At 38.5% G+C, this 21,755-nt stretch overlaps 1 protein-coding gene and 1 long non-coding RNA gene across 6 annotated transcripts in view; one reads left to right on the forward strand and one right to left on the reverse strand.

The window, feature by feature from the left end:
• Nucleotides 1–21,515, forward strand: part of LOC125462143 (protein disulfide-isomerase-like) — a 30,726-nt gene extending 9,211 nt beyond the window's left edge. Inside the window, exons 2-10 of one of the 4 annotated variants that reach the window (XM_059654040.1) lie at nucleotides 4,237–4,440; nucleotides 5,963–6,096; nucleotides 8,969–9,106; nucleotides 9,797–9,913; nucleotides 12,017–12,142; nucleotides 13,767–13,964; nucleotides 18,809–18,929; nucleotides 19,724–19,777; nucleotides 21,488–21,515. In XM_059654040.1, coding sequence (XP_059510023.1) covers nucleotides 4,237–4,440; nucleotides 5,963–6,096; nucleotides 8,969–9,106; nucleotides 9,797–9,913; nucleotides 12,017–12,142; nucleotides 13,767–13,964; nucleotides 18,809–18,929; nucleotides 19,724–19,777; nucleotides 21,488–21,495 — 1,100 coding nt within the window. In that variant the 3' untranslated portion in view covers nucleotides 21,496–21,515. Of the gene's footprint in view, nucleotides 1–4,236; nucleotides 4,441–5,962; nucleotides 6,097–8,968; nucleotides 9,107–9,796; nucleotides 9,914–12,016; nucleotides 12,143–13,766; nucleotides 13,965–18,808; nucleotides 18,930–19,723; nucleotides 19,906–19,986; nucleotides 20,360–21,487 lie in introns of those variants that run through there. The other 3 variants (XM_048551748.2, XM_059654039.1, XM_048551744.2) reach the window with 3 other exon arrangements.
• On the reverse strand, nucleotides 1,012–18,658 carry LOC125462144 (uncharacterized). Of its 2 annotated transcripts, none has more exons than XR_007249608.1 (5): nucleotides 18,569–18,658; nucleotides 15,458–15,567; nucleotides 13,849–13,946; nucleotides 6,928–7,026; nucleotides 1,012–2,133 (listed from the first exon to the last, which is right to left on the reverse strand). It is a non-coding gene; the product is annotated as an uncharacterized LOC125462144 (long non-coding RNA). The 2 variants fall into 2 exon arrangements; XR_007249609.1 differs by lacking the exon at nucleotides 18,569–18,658 and adding an exon at nucleotides 16,507–16,633.
• Nucleotides 21,516–21,755: the final 240 nt, after the last annotated feature.

Consider the following 21,755-nt stretch of genomic DNA (forward strand, 5'->3'; position numbering starts at 1 on the left):
AAGGTGGTGAATGTGTGGGGTGTGTCTGGAATATTTTCCTATTGCAATGTGTCTCAGATGCAAAGAGGGAACAAGTAGTATTGGATTTAGTAATAAGCCAGATTTTATAGAACGTAGAATCCCTGCAGTGTGGAAACAGACCCTTCAGTCCAACAAGTCCACTCTGACCCTCAGAGCATCCCACCGAGATCCATCCCTGAATGCACACATCCCTGAACACTATGGGCAATTTAACATGGCCAATCTACCTAGCCAGCACATTATTGGACTGTGGGAGGAAACCAGAGCACCTGGAGGAAATCCACACAAACACGTAAGTTTAAAGTAGATGTTGATAAGTGTTGATAAGTGTCATCAACACCATTAAGAATTTTGGGAATGGTGAGTAAAAGGCATAGAAGTATTAAATCAGCCATAATCATACTAAATGGTGGGTTAGGTTTGATGGTATAAATGGCCTACACCTGTTCCAGTTATCTAATTCACCTTATAGCCAGTTTGTCCTTACATCTATGTCATTTTGTTTAAATTTAAGATTCTTATGTGTCATTGGCATCATTTATTCTCAAATTTAACAGAATTCAACTGTGTTATGATCACCGGTCACCAGAAATTTTTACAATAACATCACTAATTATCCTGGCCTTGTTACATAATAGCAGACCTAAAATAACTTGATCCCGAGTTAGTCCCATAATGTCCTACTCCAGGAAATTGTCACAAAATAAACAAATTCCAGTTCTAAATCATCGTCAACAATTCAGTTGGTCCAGCCAAATGAAGATCGAAGAGCTGCACAATTATTATACTGTTTTTGGTACTTGCTCGATTGATTTGTCATTTTTGTCTATTTAACTTAAGGGCCTCAGTTAGCCTCCAGGTGGTATGGTAGTCCTTGATACTGCCTGTCGTGGATCACCGAGTGTATCCAAGCGGTTCTTTTTGGATTTGTTTAAAGGTAGTTAAGAGACAGCTCAACAACAGCAATTTGCTTAAATGCGAACATTTATTGAATAATAATAAAAGGCAAAAAAATTGATTATTAAGTAAATAAAAAGAATGAGAAAGAGAATGAAAAAATCAATAAGCCCCATGCCCTTCTGATCGTCGGGGACCCCTTATCAATGGCTGGTTTAGAGGCTGAGCTTTTTACTGGCGCCATTCACGCTCCCAGTTCGTGGTGAACTCCAATTCTTGGAACAAAACTCCCTCTCTCTCTCTCTCCTACACATTGTAACAAACAGCTAGCACAGAAAACAGCTACAGAAAAACAAGCTGCAGGAGTTATCTCAGGCCCATAAAGGAATGTCCACAGGACTCATTCAAGGTCATGCATCTTGTCGAATATCATCATTAACTTTATCAGCCTATTTTCCTATCCTATACAATCTATTTTCGCATGCAGCTGTTAAATATCACCACTGACATTTAGCCCTTCGGCCCATCCTATACACTTCCCATAACAACATAATAGTGGGACGTAGGGAAGACAACAGGCACTGCCTTGAAGGTGATTTGTTATATTGCATTCCTGCCACCCTCCAGGGAGCAGGCTGGTCAGTAGAATCCTCCCTTTATTCATTGCTAACAGGATTACAGTGCATTGCCTCATGACCAGAAGATGGCAACAGAGTGCAGTCAGCAGGTGCTTAGAATGTGCCAATTCTGTCCACTCCAACAGTAATTCAATACAATTTGTTGCATTAATATCATGCAATACCAACACTGTACAATTGACTATATTGTTTACTGCAATACAGATACTAAACAGCACCAATATGATACATGCCTTAAAAGAATAAGAAGTCATTTTATTAAAACATAAGACTGTTTTGGAAGCTTGACACAGTATTTGCTTAAAGGATGATTTCCCTCCTGGGACAGTCTGGAAACAGGGGACACTGTTTCAAAATAAGCCGGGGGTGCTGGAGAATTTCTTTCCAGAAAGGGTTGTTGATCTTCGGAATTTTCAACCCCTGAGAACTGGAAAACAGAGAGACTTATCTCCTTCATGTTCCTCTCCATCAATAACGTCTTCATTTTTCTCCAAATCGTCACAGTTTATGAGGTGCTGGTTTAGTCTCATTGTCGTCATCAGCTTCCCATCCTAGTGCATCCTATCAAAATGACAATCTGCAGGGAAGGAAGACACTGGCTCAGCATATGTACCCTGGGACCAAAGAAATAGATAAATGTATAGAAGCGGGTGGCTGTGCATTAGCCGTCTGAATTAGTTTGATTGCTTTTGCACTCCTCCCTTTAAAAGGGAGAAGCAGGTATTGACTGATTCGCAGATTGATTCTGATTGACTGAGGTATTGCCTTGTTGAGAGCAATAGGGAACTATAAAATCCCCAGCTCTCTGACAGTTCGTTGCAGAGAATGAATTGAATGTTGCTTCTAGCAAACATAAATGAACCACATATCAAGCCCAAAAATAAAACAAAAAATTGTGAATGCTGAAGTTCAGAAACAAAAGCACAAACTGCTGGAGAAATTTAGCAGGTCTGGGAGCATCTGTGTGGGGTAAGTAGAGTTGATGTTTCGAGTTTGATGACTGATCAAAACTGAATTTGCTGAACTTGAAACGTTAACAGTGCTTTCTCTGTACAGATGCTGCTGGACCTGCTGAGTTATGCCAGCAAATTCTGTTTTAGTCACATCTCAAGCTCAAATGATTTTCTTAAACTGATTAAAAAACAACAAAGAACTGCAAATACCAGAATCCAGAAACAAAGTCAGAAATTGCTGAGGCAACATAGCAGGTCTGGCAGCGTCTGTGGAGAGAAAGCAGAGTTAACATTTTAGGTCCAGTGACACTTCTGAAGGGACCCTTCTAGCAATTTCTGTTTTTGTCTGTTAAATCAGTTGCGTAGTGATGTGTGGCAATGACTGAACAATCATGAAATCACCTCCAACCATTTTTGGTTTATGCAAGTGTGAGCTGATTGAGTATAGTCTGTATTCTGCCTACTACGTACAACCGAAGAAAACTGCAACTCGATTCAGTCAGTACATTCTGCCTCCACGTGCAACATCACACGGCTGTGAATTTTATCCACAATGTTACTCAATTGTGTGATTGGCAGAATATCTTTTGGACTGATATCAGCATGGTGTTAATGGAAGGTACCATTCACATGGTCATTGCATAATAATTGCATGAAATAGCTTGCTTAACTTGTTGCTCAAATGTTCAAGATGTTTACCTTTCCCGGGTAATTTGATTAATTTTCCTGTAGTAATGGTTTGAAATTTGGTATCCTTGAATTTGTCCAGATGAGGACAGGGCTAACAGCTTTGGCAACATGTCTTTCATTGCAGCAATAGTCTCTGCTTTCCCTTGGTCTTTAGCTTGGTATCTATTTCAGGATCAGGGCTGTGTGTCGGACAGGAGATGAGTAATTTTGGAACAACTCAACTGACCATTGTAAACAGTTGGCAAAATGAGAGGGCTTGTGAATATTTCTACCAGAAAAAAATAAAGCACAAAAATTAATGAAGCTAATCCACATGAGAATAAAGAAAACACAGTAATATTATTGAGTTGTAATTCATACTAATCATAAAATATAACAGAGATAATGGTAACTGCAGACGCGAAACAATCCAAAATAACAAAGCGTGAAGCTGGATGAACACAGCAGGCCAAGCAGCATCTCAGGAGCAACAAAAGCTGCAGTTTCAGGCCTAGACCCTTCATCAGAGAGGAAGTTATATAAATTACTGTACAAGTTTTAATTTCTGTACAAATTTCTATAATTTCTGAAGTTATATAAAATATAACAGTATTAGTTTTGGAAAGACTTTTTGACATTCTGGCTATGTAGTTTTCTTTTAATTTGTTACATAATCTGCTAGTCATAGAAATATTTCATGAGGGATGAAATCATCTGAACCAATCACTGTGACCTCAATATTGCCCACACAGAGAAAGCTAGAGCTGATCTGGCTTTGATGAAACAAATCAATTTATCTGCAAAGATGCGATGATTTGGTGGGGAAATATCCTAAAGAATGCTCTCAAAGAACCTTTATAGTAACTTAATTATGTTTTAAAAGGAATGATTCATATGTGTACAAAGAAGTCCTGTATAGAATTCAACGTATTAGTGAAATGCGGTCTCCAAGAAACGATGTGGTATATTGCACTTTACAGCAAATTGTGGAAGTGTTTTCTTTTTACTTGTGTGTTGATGCTTCATCATTCATGTTCTTCTCTTGCCTTGTGTTGCAGATGCCCCCTTGTCTGGGGCTTCACTTACTTTGCTGACAGAATTTGAGAAGGCTGCAGTACAACTGAAGAGTGAAAAACAGGTTAAACTCAGCAAGGTTGATGTTTCAACAGAAAAAGATCTTGCAAAAGAATTTGGAATTCAAGATTATCCAGTTCTGAAACTTTTCATAAGAGGAGAAAGAAAAAACCCTCTGAACTGTACAGGTTGCTGTTGAGGAACAAATGCTCAGACATTCCTCCAATAAACCTTCTCTATCTTTTATATTCTGTGCTAAATAACAGAAGACTTACTATTAACCTAAGATATGTAATACATCGCACTCCATCAATACAAGGAAAATATGAACCTACTTTTTATATAGTACCTTACCGCACCAATGAGTCATTGTCTTGAGTACTCACTGTTGTAAAGGAGGCTAATAAGCCAATAGTAGTATGATCCCACAATTTAAGCAATGAATAGTTAAACTGCTTTAGGTGATATTTCTAAACTGGGTCAAAGTGACAATAAACAATCCAGCTCTCCTTCAAATAGTGCAATGGGGGCTCTTATATTCATCAGGGTACACATTTTAAAATTTTACTCTCACATTCAAAAATGAAGAAACAATACTATCTTAAAGAATGAGAATAAATGATCAATAACATGATCGATAAGTAATCCTGTCTATACAGATAATGAACTAATGATTTATCCGAGGTGTTCAAAACTAGGGCCCAGAAACAAAGAGTCACTAGCAAATATAAAAAGGAATTCAGGAGGAGCTTCTTTACCCAGACAGTGTTGAGAATAAAAACCTTGCTCCTACATGGAATGATTGATTCATGATGCTTGGAAGCACAATAGGTAAGAGAGATAATGTCGTGAGAATAAAAAGAAACATAAAGATATCTTGGCAAGGTGACATGAAGAGTTGTGGGAGGAGACACATTTGGAGCATAACTACTAAAATAGACTTGGTTGACTAAATGGCCAATCTTAACTGCAAATTTGGAATGCTCTTCAAAGCTTCTAATGCTCTGTATATTGTGTAATAAATCTCAGATTATGTTCCCAAATGGAACACAGTATTCAATTATTAATAAAATATAACTTTGTTCTATAATGAGCTTAGAGGCTTCAATTCCAGATTAGTACAAACCTATAGGCTGTGGGTTTCATCGTGGGTCTGGGAAATAGGAGCTGGCTCTGTTTCCCAGTCCTGCACCCACTCCAGAAGCTGACCACACTTTGGGATTTTGACCATGCTGCCTCCTTAATTGGCATGGAGACAGATTCCCTGTTAAAATAAGGATGGTAGGTGGTATCTCGATGCTGGAGTGCCAATCAGTGGCTGCTGTAAAGAGTAAAAGACTGAGAGGGGACTTCAACTTGAAGATGCTCTTTCAGGAACCTTTCTAACAAATCGATATAAAAAGTGAAAAAAGAAAAGTAGGCCTGCATTGTGAAGGGAAATTTCATTGACCATACACTTAGGTCAGCAGGGAGTGATTGCAGGCCCACATTTGACCACTGTTCTCCTGAGCTCCAGCCTCCAACAGAGTTAAACTGTCCTCTCAACAGCCAGCCCAGCATTCCCCATCACTTTGGGAAACTGGAATCCAACTGGAAAACCCTGTGCCATGTGATACAGTATTAGTTTCAAACTTTGGAATTGCATGAATACTTCCTCATCTTTGTAAGATTATATATGAATGTCAATTAATTTGGAATCTTTTCTTCCAGGAGTAAGCTCTGCATCTTCCATTGCTACCTGGTTAAGGAGAAGGATTGGTCCAAGTGCTACCCGTCTGCTCAATATAACTCATATTGAAACCTTTATTGCCTCTGAAGATGTAGTGGTTGTAGGTTTCTTTAAGGTAAACCCCTTTAATTAGAAACTGTCAAAGTGAATGCTATAATTATCTTTTCTTTTAGGTTATTTAATCATTTAAAAAGTATCTACATATTTATTGTACATTTGTAGCTGTTATTTGATTGAAACTTGAAAAGACTGATTATTGAACACTCTTTGTGTAATTTTCACATCCCTACCATGCATTCAGATAATGTCCTCAAAAAAAAATGGCTTGAAAATTTCTCTGGAGTAGCTGATGCAATGTGGCAGTAACTTATGCCGCTTTAGATCACTGATAATAATGACAGAATGCTAAAATTTATATCTATTTGTGATTTGTGTACATGAAATAGAATTGCAGGAAATTATTTGCATCATTAATACAACAACAAAATTCTCTCAAACAAGTAGTTGACCTGGAAGATGAAAAGTAAACATGATGCCGTTATAGGGGTCATGCCAGAGCCAGACTCAACACACTGAAGGAGGTTTTGGTTCAAGAGGAAGAATTGAGAAACTCCCAATTATTATAAATTAACCCTTAAAGTTGGGGGCTGCATGGGTAGGAGGCAATTGCAGGCTCGAAGATTGAAAGAATGAAAACAAAAAATACTGACAGAAAGAGCAATGGCTTTGAATTTTCTCTTGAAAGATATTGCATTCTGGGGGAGGTGATGGCCTACTTGTATTACCCAGGTAATATTCTCAGGTCGTGGTTCGAATCCTATTATGGCACATTCAGTTAAGAATCTCGAAATAAGAGTCTAATGATGACCATGAGTCCATTATTGATTGTTGGAAAAATCCAACTGGCTCACTAATGTCATTTGGGGAAGGAAACTGCTGTCCTTACCTGGACTGGTTTACATGAGACTCTGGACCCATAGCAATCTGGTTGACTCTCAACTGTCCCTGGGCATTTAGGAATGGCTTAGCCCGTGGCACACACATTCTGTGAATAAATTAAAAAGAAAGAAATCAAACAATCAATGGAAAGAAATAACATTAAACATAGGACTAGGCAAGTGCAAATAAGACAGAAACAGGAGAAGAACTCAAAAACATTGAGAGCAAGTGATGGAAAACATGACAGAGAACACTTAAAAACTGTGAAAAAAAATGACAAGAGAAAGAAGAAGAAAGCAGACAGAGGAACGAAGGAGGATGTATTTGTTTATAAGAATTAGTTTTCTATTGTAGACTTGGATTTTGTGGTCAACAACAAAGAAAGAATATTCACTGCTAATCTCATGAAATCACTGAGAGATTTGGCAATCTTTTTAGCAAGAATTTTATCTCCATCACGAGTAGTAGTGCCTACAACTGTCTATAGCCTTCTTGTTAATCACCTCACTGTGAAGATCCCAGTTAGCCTAACTGAGCAAGGTATAACTATTTTTAAGAGGTTTCAAAAGACGATGCAAAAACAAGGAATTTGAACTTCACTTCGAGATTGTGGTTATCACCTCTCAGTTGGGGTGTGGGTGAGTTCCACATGACAAATTATTGAGTGAACAGACTGCAACTTAAGGATTTTGATGCTGAGTGTGTCTGACATGCTGAAGTTATGGTCAGTAAGAGAGATCACAGTGTCAAAGCCTGACAATATGCTGTCAACCACAATCCCCAGAACAAAAAAAGGACCAAATAAAAACGAATTCAGAGTTTATATGGGGTATTACAATCAATTTTATTTTTCAGTTGATAAACAAAAGACTTCTACATTTTATTTAGTGGTGAATTGTTAAAAACTGGTTTCATTGCCAAAGTTCACTTGGCCTGATAACTGCAAACTAAACAATTACTCTGATGAAGGAATCAAGAATGAGGGGAGAGAAACAATTAGACTGTATAGGAACACAGACACCTGACAACAGAAAAAGTTGTACAAGTTTGGAATTTTCTCCCTTAAACCATTACACTCTGGGGCAATTAGGGTTTTCAAAAATTATGTCAATTGGTTTTTGATAAGTAAGGGTAGAAAAGGATATAGAATACATGTAGAGATATAGAATTGAGGTACCAATCAGCCCTGATGTCACTGAATGGTTGGGCAGTCTCAAGGAGATGAATTGTTTTCTCTACTCCTAAGTTCCTATGAGCGACTTTAGGTGTTATGGAAATTTTTGGGCTTTGCCCAAAAGAGCACATACTAACGTTAAAAAAAAATCTTCCATCAAGTTAAAGAAGTCTAATTTCACTGGTGGTGCATCAAGTCTGTCTGTAAAATGTTACTGCATTCACCTCCATAATTAGAACTACATTTGGGGTATTTCTATTTCTGAGTATATACTTGGGTTTGAGAGATTTCAGAGAACGTTCCACTTATGTTTGAAGCAGGATGTTTAATACTGTAACATAATAGCCCAGAAATCGCTGTGCCAGGTCTATGAATATCTTCCACTGTTTAAACTCGACTGGGCCAGTTTAACTATCACAACATTTTGTTTCCATTGTGGAAATACAAGATGGAGACAATATGAGCAAATAGCCATCTAGAGGACATTTGGGATCTTAGTGAAAAGGGAAAATAATCACATAATTGTTCCTTCACTGGTGCTAGGTCAAAATCCTGAACTCCTTTCCTGAGAGCAGTGTGGATGTATATACACCATACGGACAGCAGCAGTTCAAGAATATAACTGATAGGCAACAAATACTGAACTTGCCAGGAACACTCACAATTATTGCAATGGTAATAAAAGAATTTGGCAACTCTACTTTACATTCAAAAGTAGTTTATTTAATGTTACACATATATCCGTATCATATAATTGGTGTGATTAAAAGGAAATTATTTTTGCAATTTTTCAGCTTTGGTAACAGATTTTCCTCGTTACTCTGATCAGATGCCTTTTCGTTAACAATATTGAGCTAACGTTGTTTCTTAACAGGATCTTAAAGGAAATAGCACTAAAACTTTTTATGAAACTGCAAAAGACATTCCTGATCTTCCATTTGGTGTCACAAATAGCACAAAGCATTTTGTCAAATATGGCATCTCTACAGACACAATAATTCTGTTCAGAAAGGTAGGTAACAAATGTCAATGGATACATTTGTAACTTCTAAAGATACTGTGCTGTTTAGTCTCTGACTGGCACTGATAATGTAATATTTTAATTAGTATCCTGCAAACCTTGGAATGCAGGCTGAACATTTGGAACTGGTACAAACAGCTGCTGATGTTACTCCACCATTTAGCACAGCATCACTGAAAATATGCTTATACCACCAGTATTGTGAATCGGTGCAACCTGAAATTGTACTTCTGATAATTGCAAGTCTTCTGACCTCCTTGATCAGATATTCTCAGAAAGGTTGAGAAGAAAACAAAACATAAAACTTTAGAAATACAGAAAGAAGGAACAGAAGTAGGCCATCTGGACCTTGGAGACTGCTTCACCAATAAGATCATAGTTGATCCTCTAGCTCAATGGCATTTTCCTGCTTTTACTCCATACAACTTGACCCTTCAAGATCTAAACATTTATCAATGTCTTGTTTGAAAGTACTCAGTGACCCAGCCTCCACAGCCTTCTGTGTTTGCTGTACAGTCTTATGTAGAATTACACCATCTTCAGCTAAAAGAAAGGTGACATTTTTATGTGTTCTAATGTGTGGGAGAGCATACATATGTGTAGGACAGGTTATCAGCATCCTTAATCCTGTTGTAGAAGTGAAGATGATGAGTAATGTGTATCTGTTTCTCTGCATTATAGTTTGAAGAAGAACGTTTGGACTTCAAAATTGCAAATGGCAGTAGTCTGGAGAAAGACGATCTTACCAAGTTCATCAAAGTCAATGAGTTGAGTTTAGTCACAGAGTATAACCAAATGGTAAATTCGGAATGTTTCTACTTTAATGAATTATAATTAACAATTTCAACCTGTTTTCAGATGCTGATTTATTCGGGAGGGGGTGTCATGATTATTTTATTTTATAAGTATTTCATTCCCAGATCTGGGACATAGAATCAATCCAAACCAACCTTACAAATAGCTACCTGCTTTTCTGGTTTTTGGTTCAGGGGAGAGAGATGCTAGATTGGGAATCAGACCACTATACATACATCACTCACCATGTGAAAAAGTTACCCCTCAGGTTCTTTTTGCCCGATATCATCCTATTGGCCTCTCTTACCTCCTATGCCAATCTACCAATTTCCCACAGCTTTTTATACCCCATGTGCACCATTATCCCATTAGGCCTTTAAATCCCCTATGCCAACTCTGTGTTGATAAGACAATAAGAAATAGGAATAGTCTGTTTGGCCCCTCAAGCCTACCCCCCAATTCAATAGGGTCATGCCTGATCCGACTTTCTTCATACCCACTTTCATGAATTTCTCCATAACCCTTGATACCCTGACTCCTCAAGAATTTATCTATTTCAACCTTAAAATGTACATGAGGACCCTTTCCTCATAGCTCTATATGGCAAAGAGATCCAAAGTCAATGCTCTGAGAGAAGAAATTCCTCTTCATCTCAGTATTAAATTGGTGCCCCTTTATTCTGAGATGATGTTCTCTAGTTTTAGAATCTGCCATGAGTGGAAACATACTCTCAGCATTTATCCTGTCAAGCCTCTTAAGAATGCTATATGTTCAATGAGATCACCTGTCATTCTTCTAAACTCTAGGGAGTAGAGTGCCAACCTTTTTAGACTTTGCTTATAGACAATCCCTCCACACTAGGGTTCATCCCGGTGAACCTTCTCTGAACTGCGTCCAACGAAATGACATAGTTCCTTAAGTAAGTGGACAAAAACTGATCACTGTATCTGCTCTTTCTCTTTATAGGTCTTCTTTTTCTCAGCTTTGCCCAGCTCTAAAGCTGGCTTGTGCTTAACAATAGGGGCAACTGGTTTCATTATTAATGGGCCTCTGCAAACACTTTCCAGCCCAGTTCCAGATGTGGCCTCACCAGCACCTTGCACAATTGCATGAAAACATCATTACTTTTGTACTCCAGTGCTCTTGAAATAAGGGCTAAAAATTTGATTAATCCTTCGGAACACCTGCTGTACCTGGGTGCTAGTTTTCTGTGTTTCAAGCACGAATACGCCAAGTCCTTTTGTATTGCAGATTTCTGCAGTTTCTCCCTTCCAAAATGAACAAGTTCATAGTTTCCCACACTATACTCCATTTGCCAATGTTTAGCCCACTTACTTAACCTAGCAATATTTCTCTGTACAAAAACAGATTTGCTGAAAAAGCTCTGCAGAAATGGCAGCATCTGAGAAGGAATAAACAGAGTTAACATTTCTGGTCTGGTGACCCTTCCTCGGAACTGATGGTGGCTGGGAAAGCATCGGTTTAAATGCAGAAAAAGGTGGAGGCGGATGGGGTAGAGAGTAAACGACAGGACAGAGCCTAAAGAGAGAGAAGAGCTGTTGAACAGACAAAGAGATGAGAAAGTTTAGGCTGGGAGGGTGAAGAGTTGTTAATGGGGACTATTAGTGACTAACAACGGGGTGGTGTGCAATGGTAGGCTATGTGGTAACAAGGCTTGATGTGTGAGGTAGGTGCTAGGACATGGGAGAGGCTAGGCCCTAAAACACCTCTTCATAACAATGTTAAATTATCTTATTTGCGATTAGAGTGTTTCAGCTAAATTTTTTGTTTACAAAATACTGTTGCTGTTTATAACCTGTCGGACATCACCTCAGAATTGTAGAAATGACTGATGCCCTTTCTCAGCACAAAGATTTTTGACTCATGATGAAACCTACTGGAAATTAATCATTTTTGGAGATCATGAACATACTATATCTAAATTTTTCTCAGTGCCCACAAGTTGACCTTAGATTAGAGCCCCAAAAGTCAGAACGCAATAGAATTCTGCTTTAAATAGAAAATGAAAAATAATGATTTCGTTTGCGTTTTTATTTATAAATAATTCAATTTTGAAAGATTCTGTATTTAAAAATTATTTTTCAGACTTCAAGCAAAATCTTTAATGTTGGCATTGATAGTCACCTTCTGCTATTTGTAGACAAGACAGCGAGGGAGTTTAATGAGATATACGAGAACTTTAAAGCTGCTGCTGCTGACCTCAGGGCTCAGGTTTGCTCCTCTGGCTGCTCTACTCACACTAATTATCAAATATAACTTAAAGAGACAAAGACACAAATTAATAAAGCATTTTTAAAATCTGTGGGTGGAATTACGGTTCTGCATTTATAATTTTAGTTTTTTTTATTCAATGCATTCAGTCCTTGGAAATTACAATTTAATCTGAAATTTGCATTTACAGAAGTACAAGATTACTTAACACCAGCTCTATCCTGCGTGCTGGATTAATCATACCCCTGTATTCTGGTACAAACTCTAAATTGACATTTTATCAAATTCGAACCACAGCTTCCAGGTGCTGAATATATATATTTATGTTCAACTATAAATACTCAAAATGACATATGACATGATTAAGCAGATGCTGAAGTTACAAATAAAAATTGAATCTACAAAGACTTTAACTTATCTTTCCTCTAACTACTCCTGAAGTATTGTTCGAAACAATATATACTTAAATAAGAATTATCCATAATTACACTAATGTAGCAACCTGCTTTCCTTCTTCCTCTGTTTTTTTTTAACATTTTGAATTGAATCTTTATATATTTAGATGCACACCATTCTCTATGGTTAGATTCATCTGATCCTAATCTTGGAATAACACTAGTATTAACATTCAATTTTTATTCTCTCAAATTTCCTTTGAAGTCAAGTTTCCAGCCAAATGGGATCATATTACATCCAGAAGTACAATTAAAAATAGTTAATAAGTTACACCTCAAACACTCTCACTAAAAAAGAGCGCAATGCAATCTCCTACCAAATATAATATTTTATCTGCAAGCTTAGATTAGAGCTCCAAAAGTCATCTAGCTTTGAAACAAGATCTAGCTTTTGTGAGATCTTGTGATCCAGCTTTGAAACAAGACGTGATGAATATTCCTTACTTAATCTATTCTTGTTAAATCACACTTGAACAGATTCATCAATTTGTAATCTTATTAACGTTAAAGTGGGCTTGGCTCAATTAAATCCAAAGCAATTAAAGGATTATACTGATTAAGATAAAGTATCTCAATTAAGATGCATTTGGATTATGGAACACTGATTGAACTTTGGTAATGTCCCTACCTCTGAGCTAGGAGGTCTATGTTCAAGTCCCACTTATCTTGAGCTGTGTAATAACATTCTGAGCAAATTAATGAAAGAAAATCTACACCTGCTTTATTTCATGCCATACATTGATCAGAAATACTTGTAGGAGTGACATCCCTGCTATTTTAACATTTGGTGTGGCACTAACATTTTTTCCCTCTATCAAATGAAAATTATGGGACTACTTGACAAATTTCAATCATGTATTACAATTAGAACCAAAAAGCGATATGAATAACGATATAAGCTATTCTATAATGCTTGAATAGTGCATCCTAATTAAATACCAGAATATGAACTCAATTAGTTTATATGATACAATAAAGCAATACCTACATATCTTTTTTAATCAGAACTTTCCTTGTCATTAACTGGACGTACAATTTTGTATTTTTAACATGAACTAAGTGAGGCAATCTTAATTTGCAAATAAAAGCTTATTTTCTTATTTTAAATAATAGCATATTCCTATGATATTTTTCTTGTTTTTCAAGTTTTTCTTTGCTAAACTTCTCAGATAATCTTTATTTTGGTTGACACTGACGAAAGTATGAATGGCCGCTTGAGAGAGTTTTTCCAGATTCGGGACATGGACGTACCTGCTGTTTGCCTGATTAATACAACAGAGGATGTGAGATACAGAATGCGAGCAGACCAAGTCACAACTGAGAGTGTGAAAAAATTCTGCCAGGATTACCTGAATGGGAAGGAAAAGGTATCATATGATTAAATGGTACTGACAGCGAATCTGTGAAGTACTCTTAGTCAAAAGTACATATATTAGCTTAAAGGAACTTTGCCCCTCCTTAAATATTATATCCATTCAGCTCTTCAAATTTAACACTAAAATGGGCTACTTTGATCTAATCTATGCTTGTGGCTAAGTGTGAATGTTTGGAAGTGCTTTACTGCATTACTGATAGAACATAGAACATAGAACAATCCAGCACAGAACAGGCCCTTCGGCCCTCGATGTTGCGCCGACCTGTGAACTAATCTAAGCCCCTCCCCCTACACTATCCCATCATCATCCATCTGCTTATCCAAGGACTGTTTAAATGCCCCTAATGTGGCTGAGTTAGCTACATTGCAGTCAGGGCGTTCCACGCCCTTACCACTCTCTGAGTAAAGAACCTACCTCTGACATGTCTTAAATGTATCACCCCTCAATTTGTAGCTATGCCCCCTTGTACAAGTTGAAGTCATCATCATCGGAAAAAGACTCTCACTATCCACCCTATCTAACTCTCTGATCATCTTTTATGTCTCTATTAAATCCCAAAATTAGCCTCCTTCTCTCCAATGAGTACAGGCCCAAGTCCCTCAGCCTTTCTTCATAGGGACTGCGCTCCAGACCAGGCAACATCCTGGTAAATCTCCTCTGCACCTTTTCCAATGCTTCCACATCCTTCCTGTAATAGGGCGACCAGAACTGCACACAATATTCCAAATGAGGCCGCACTAGCGTTTTGTACAGTTGCAGCATGACATCACAGCTCCAGAACTCAATCCCTCTACCAATAAAACCTAACACACCATAAGCCTTCTTAGCAGCATGATCAACCTGGGTGGCAACTTTCAGGGATGAAAGTATCTACCTTGTTAACTCCTTAGGAATTATACATCTTGAAATTAGTCCACCTCTCATACTTCTGAACTCCAGAAAACATAGGTCTCGTTCCACTAATGAAGTACATTATTTTCTCATGCTCCTAGACTTCCTTTGGGGTAAGAAAATGTGGGTTAATGCACATTAAGAATCGGACTTAGTGTGAATGAGCTTGTAATTGGCAGCTGCACAGAACAGGTTTCTTCTAGGCAATGACAAGAGATTTCGCATAGAGCATCAGCCTGGAATTTATTGCTGCATTATTGATGTCACAGAGAGCTGATGTTGACGTGCTGCTGAATGTATCAGTGTCAGGATTTGATGTGAGATCCTGGCAGCTTTAACACAAATAATTACATTCCACCAACCAAATTCATGTGGCCACTTCAGACATCACGACGTGCTCATCAAAAATTGAAAACTCACATTGAATAGCTAAATAACCAGAACCATTGACACAAAATTATACACAAATGTATAGTTTTATTGTGAAAATGATTATTTTAAGGAAAACCACAGATTTTCACCTGCTCCCAGGTGATGATAGAATGGCTAGTTCCTGAAAAGAGGTTATAAATCTGGTTCAGGACATCACATACCTCCCATCAATGAACTTTCAGTGATGCAGAGGTAGAGCACAGCAGTTCCAAACCTTGCATGTTGTCAGAGATGCTCCACAGGTAGGCGATTGACTGGTGTTATTGGTGTGCTGTGAAATAGAAACAAGAATGTGATACTGCAGAGACAGCAGGAACTGCAGATGCTGGAGAATCTGAGATAACAAGGTGTAGGGCTGGATAGACACAGCAGGCCAAGCAGCATCAGAGGAGCAGGAAAGCTGACGTTTTGTTCCTAGACCCTTCTTCAGAAATGGGGGAGGGGAGGGGGTTATGAAAAAAATAGAGAGGTGGGGGAGGTAGATAGACGATGGATGAAGGAGAAGATAGGTGGGCAGGAGACAGACAGGTCAAAGAGGTGGGGATGGAGCCAGTAAAGGTGAGTGTAGGTGGGGAGTTAGGGAGGGGGGATGTCAGTCCAGGGAGGACAGAGAGGTCAAGGGGGTGGGATGAGGCTAGTTGGTAGGAGATGGGGTGATCATCCTCAGTAAAGGGCTCACCTTAGTCCCCCTGCACCCTAACATCAACGAATACCACTCACGCTTGGATGTTGAACAGTTTTCCCGCCACCTCCACCTCTGTGCTTACTTCTTTAACCGCGAACCTGACCCTCCCCCGACTGACTCCTTCTCCTGCCTCCAACACATCCCCTCCTCCTGGACACCCCTCCTACCCTCCCTCGACCTCTTCATCTCCAACTGCTATTGGGACATCAATCGCCTCAACCTCTCACCCCCTCTTACCCAACTGGAAACTGGAAAATCCAACTGGAAACTCATTGAGTTTTGGTTTTAGCGCCATTTACAATAATGCACTAAGCAAAAAACAGCTGGTACTGAGACACAGGTACGAAGAAAATTGATACTCCCCCAGGATCTAGCTTTGTCTGTTCCATAAGAAACGGTAATGAGCAGTAGAGCTGTTTGTAACAGAAACAGCTTTAGCAAAGCCAACACAACCATTTAAAGGGGTTGAATACTGGAATCTCTGGAATTCTGAACTGAAGAAGAAAAGGATTAATCAAAGTGTACCTTTCTGGTGATAGTTGTAATTGCAAAAACCTGGAGCCTGTGGAATAATTGCTGAAGGACATCTGAGGTTTCATCCTGGTTTGGCAGAGGTAGTTGAACATCTGCTGGAGAGTGTGGCTATGTGACTGATGCTTTAATTTTATATCTACCAGAAGTAAGGCAAAATTACAAGATTGGTAGGAGATGGGGCGGTCATCCTCAGTAAAGGTCTCACCTTAGTCCCCCTGCACCCTAACATCAACAAATACCACTCACGCTTGGATGTTGAACAGTTTTTCCGCCACCTCCACCTCCGCGCTTACTTCTTTAACGGTGAACCTAACCGTCCACCGACTGACTCCTTCTCCCGCCTCCAACACATCCCATCCTCCTGAACACCCCTCCTACCCTCCCATATTTACGTTCTGCAAGTTAATTAATTCAAAACATACTTTTATTTTGTTTGTATCAGTTGCTAGTTAACAAATAATTGATCAATGCTGATTTAAATTTGTTTTTTACGTTATATGTTTTAAAAACGCCATTAACCCACCCCCTGATTCCACAAAACCTGTGCATCATCTAAAAGGCATTAGTTGGGAGTGTGAAGAAATACTCCTTACTTTGCCTGGATATGTGCAGATCCACCAAAACTCATGAAGCTTGACACCATCTAGCACAAAGCAGTCTGCTTGATTGACACCATATCCACAAGCTTCCACTCCCTCTATCACTGATGATCTGTAGCAACAATGTGTATTACCTACAAGATGCACTGCAGAAATCCACCAAAGCTATATCATCACCAATAAGAGACACTCCAACCACCTCCCTGACATTCAATGGTGTTACCATCACTGAATACCCCACTGTCAACATCCTGGTGGTTACCGTTGATCAGAAACTCGACTGGGCTCACCACATAAACAGTGGCTACAAGTGCAGGTGAGGGCCAAGAAACTGCAGCAAGTAACTCACTTCCTAACGCTGCAAAGCCTGTACACCATCTACAAGACACAAGTCAGGAGTGTGAAAGAATACTCTCCACTTGCCTAGATGAGGGCAGCTCGAATAACACTCAAGAAGCTTGACACCATCCAGGGCAAAGCAGCTGCTTGATTGGCACCACAGCTATGAATGTCCACTCCCTCCACCTTTGATGCTTAGTAGCAGCAATGTGTACTGTCTTAAAGATGCACTGCAAAAATTCACCTAAGATCCTCAGACACCACCTTCCGAACACACAACCATTTTCACCTCGAAGGCTAAGGAAGCAGATACATGGGAACATTGGCACCTACAAGTACCCCTCCAAGCCAACCTGGCTTAGAAATATATCATCATTACTTCAAAGTCACTCGATCAAAATCCAGGAATTCCCTCCCTAAGGGCATTGTTGAAGCACCTACAGCAGGGGAACAGCAGCAGTTCAAGAAGACAGCTCACCACCACCTTCTCTATGGCAACTAGGGATTAGCATTAAAAGCTGGCCAGCCAGAAATGCCAACAACCAAACAAAAAGAATTTAGAAAAGTGAAAACTTGTTCTTAATTTATTTCCATTGGTCATTTAGGAAATTCATCTCTCAAAAAAAAGCTTTCTCTCCAGAAAACAAAACATACTTAGATATGCCAATATTCTTGGGCTTCAATTAACAAAAAGAAGACTTCATACAAGTCTTCGCAGCATGGCAGTTGATGTTTATGAATCGTCCTTCTCATTTCTCATCTTGACATGGTATCTTTCCTAGCCTGACACTTGTTGCACCCTATCTGAACGTGTGAACGCATATCAATCTCCAGCCAATGAATTTCAACTCTGATTTGCTCTCTAGGACATCATTGTGAGAACATGCCCGGAAAGTTAACTGGCTGCTTTTAGATTAGTTATTCATGACTTCAACTTGCACTTCCAGATAACATATTGAATAAACATGTATGTTCCAAGCATTGCATTGAACAAACACTAAAATAAAAATAATTTAATGCATTATGATGACTTTGTGAAAGCTTATCGAGCAAGTTAGAAAATTTCCTCAGATGAGGGAGAAATTTACAATGATTCCCAAACTTTGTGAGCTTACCTCCTTCCCTCAGGAGTATGGGTGTTGATCTGACTAAAAGGGGAAGTCACCTCCAATCCACTTCCTTTGATCCAGTTTGGATACTCTGTAAAGAGTGCCACAGGAGAGTCGTGAGGTTGTCTTCTATTTTCTACAACCTCAAATATGAGTGATCAGGAGAGAATGAAGGGAGTTTCTAACCTTTATGCAGCATTGAATTATGAGAGAGCTAGTCCATGATAATGTTACTTTATTTATCAGCCTCAACAGTACAGCGAAGATCTTCCAGAAGATTGGAACAAGAATCCTGTCAAAGTACTAGTTGGATCAAACTTTGATGAATTTGTATTCAATACCTCAAAGAGTGTCTTCGTGCTATTTTGTAAGTAATTTTAAGAACTAGTTGTGTCTATGTAGTATTGCTATTCTGTCAGAAAGCAGCACCAAAGTGATTGACAGCTGAATATAAACACCGTCGAGACACAGTTAGTGACAGTACATTAAACTGATTCATTGATATGTCCCATCTCCACTTTGATGCACCGTGGTATAAAACAATGGTGATAAATCAGCCATCCATTACAAATATTTAAAGTTAATGGAAAGGCAAACAATCCGCTAATCCCAATTTTGAGCTCCTGGTCAAGCTGAATTTTTTTTCCCACCTGAATACACACATAGTTAGTCCAGGAATTCCTGGTTTCAAGACCCTGATAAGCAATCTTTTTTCCTTCATTCTCATTGGTTTTCTCTCTTTCTCTCCTATGATACTAACTTCTCATTGGTAACAGTAGCCACCCAGAACATCAGCCAAAAATATGTTCGATACAGGCTGACAGAATAATTGATTTCGCGAGTCAAAGCCACATGCTGTCCTCCCTCACAACTCTCAGACGTGGACTTCCAGTGAATTATTGAATAGTGTTAGCAACCTACTTGAGATTAGCAAACTCAGTACAGACCAAGATCTTCCTGCAGTGTAGTTTACTTATGTATTATGTTGACCAACTGAACCATAGAGACTAATCAGCATCATTCTACTGTATTCCATGTTCAGGAAACTATTTCTGCAACCGGTAGAAAGTAAAACCAATAGAAATTGCATTACTAAAACATCTCTTCTTCTCCATCTTGTAACATAATTTAACTTAATAACATTCTTTTTCTACCTTAAAGGCGCACCATGGTCAGAGAGATGCAAACACATTAATTCTATCTGGGATCAACTGGGTGAGAAATATAAGGACTCTGAAAATATTGTTATTGCTAAGGTAGACATCACTGCGAATGACATTGATTCGGTTATAATTGAAGAGTATCCAAGTGTCAAGTATTTCCCCCCTGGATCAGATAGAAAGGTTTGTTATCTTTAGGATCCTTTGTTTTCCAAATTTTTGCTTTCATTACAAAGCTAATATTTAACACTTACTTTCACATAGATTGTACACTACACTAGCGCTCAAACTCTAAACGCATTTTCTAAATTTTTGGATAAACAAGGAAAATCAAAGGTAAGGATTTCAACTATGCCAGCAACAGTTCATTTTATTTAACAGTGCTTATAGTGGAAAGATAGACATATATTAGCAAAAAAAAACATTCTGGAGAGACTCAACAGAGTTTGGCATTGTCCATGGAGAGAAAACAGAAGTTAACATTGACTCCAATATGACTTCTTAAAAGAATGATTTGTCACTTTGCACTCAAAGTTAGTCCTGTGTCTCTCTCCACAGATACTGCCAGACCCTGCTGCGCTTCTCCAGAACTTTTCTGATTTTTATTTCCGATCTCCACTATCTAAAATATCTTGCTTACGTGTTACCAATATACTGCCTCATAATATAGTAAAAAATGATCTATATAACATATATGTTTACACAACTGGCTTTCTATCATTTTAATTAATTCAGTTAGCTCATTTAAAAAAAAGTTTCCATGTCAAGGTAGTGAATTCAAGTTCCACACCAAAGACTTGAGCAACTCAGGATTGAGGAAATGGTACAGATTCAGCTGCTCTCATCGAATCTACAGTGTGGAAAAAGGCCATTTGGTCCATCAAGTCTGCACCAACCCTCTGAAGAGCATCTGACGACCCCACATTTCCCATGGCTAATCCACATAGCCAACACCTCCCTGGACACTATGAAGCAGTTCAGCATGGCTAATCTGCCTACACTGTATGTCCTTGGACATTCCATATTTTATGAAAATCTTTAAGCTCTTGCCCCATTTGCCCTCTGAGATGATTGGAACAGACTCCATAGGACTGTTTGATGGAAAAGTTGGGAATTTTCCTCAATATCCAAACAAATATTTATCTTTCAACCAAACTCCTAAACTGAATTTTTTGTGAAGAAGGGTTCCGACCCAAAATGCGAATCTTTCCTGCTCCTCTGATGCTGCTTGGCCTGCTGTATTCATCCAGCTCCACACCGTGTTATCTCCTAAACTGAATCTAGTCACTATTCTGGCTGTTGCTTGTGGACTTCAAAGCGCACAAATTGTTGCATTTCTTACATTACAACAGTGACTACAGTCTGAAAGGACTTCATTAACTGCAAAACACTTTGGAACATCCTGAGCATCTCAGAACCATTGCTAGTACTAGCTTCTTCATGGTAGCTCTAGGAATTGGAAGGACCACAGGCACAAGTAAACAAAACATTGAGCAGCAGCTAGGGGCATGCTGTCTTTCTGAATCTGTGCATTCAGATGCGCAAGGCAGAAAGAGGTAACAGCCATCCTGGAGGGAAAGGGAGAAATAAATTCTTGGTCAGTTCTGAGGTGACAGCTGACATCATGTCCCAAAGCTACATTACACTAATTTTAGGCAGGATCATGGAGGAAAATCTGAACTAAAATAAGTAAAATTCATATTCTAATATGTAATGGATCTATATTACAGGAAAAATCTTACTGTCTTTACTATTCCTTTTACAGAAACATGATGGAAAATCAAATATGACAGATAATGCAATTGATGATCCAAAAGATGAACTTTAGCTTTATAAGATGATTTATTTATTTATTTATAAGTTGGTTTCTGTCAATTGTTCAGCATAGTCTATTTACAGCTGTCTCATGAGTTGCGCATTATTTGGTTAGAATAATATTGTTACATTAAAGATGATTGATAGTAATATCTGCATAACCTTTAAGCCATTGCTACTCATGTTATTTGTAAACTAAAAGGCAAAAAATAAATCTT

This window comes from Stegostoma tigrinum, chromosome 23 (assembly GCF_030684315.1).
Source record: "Stegostoma tigrinum isolate sSteTig4 chromosome 23, sSteTig4.hap1, whole genome shotgun sequence".
Lineage (NCBI taxonomy): Eukaryota > Metazoa > Chordata > Chondrichthyes > Orectolobiformes > Stegostomatidae > Stegostoma > Stegostoma tigrinum.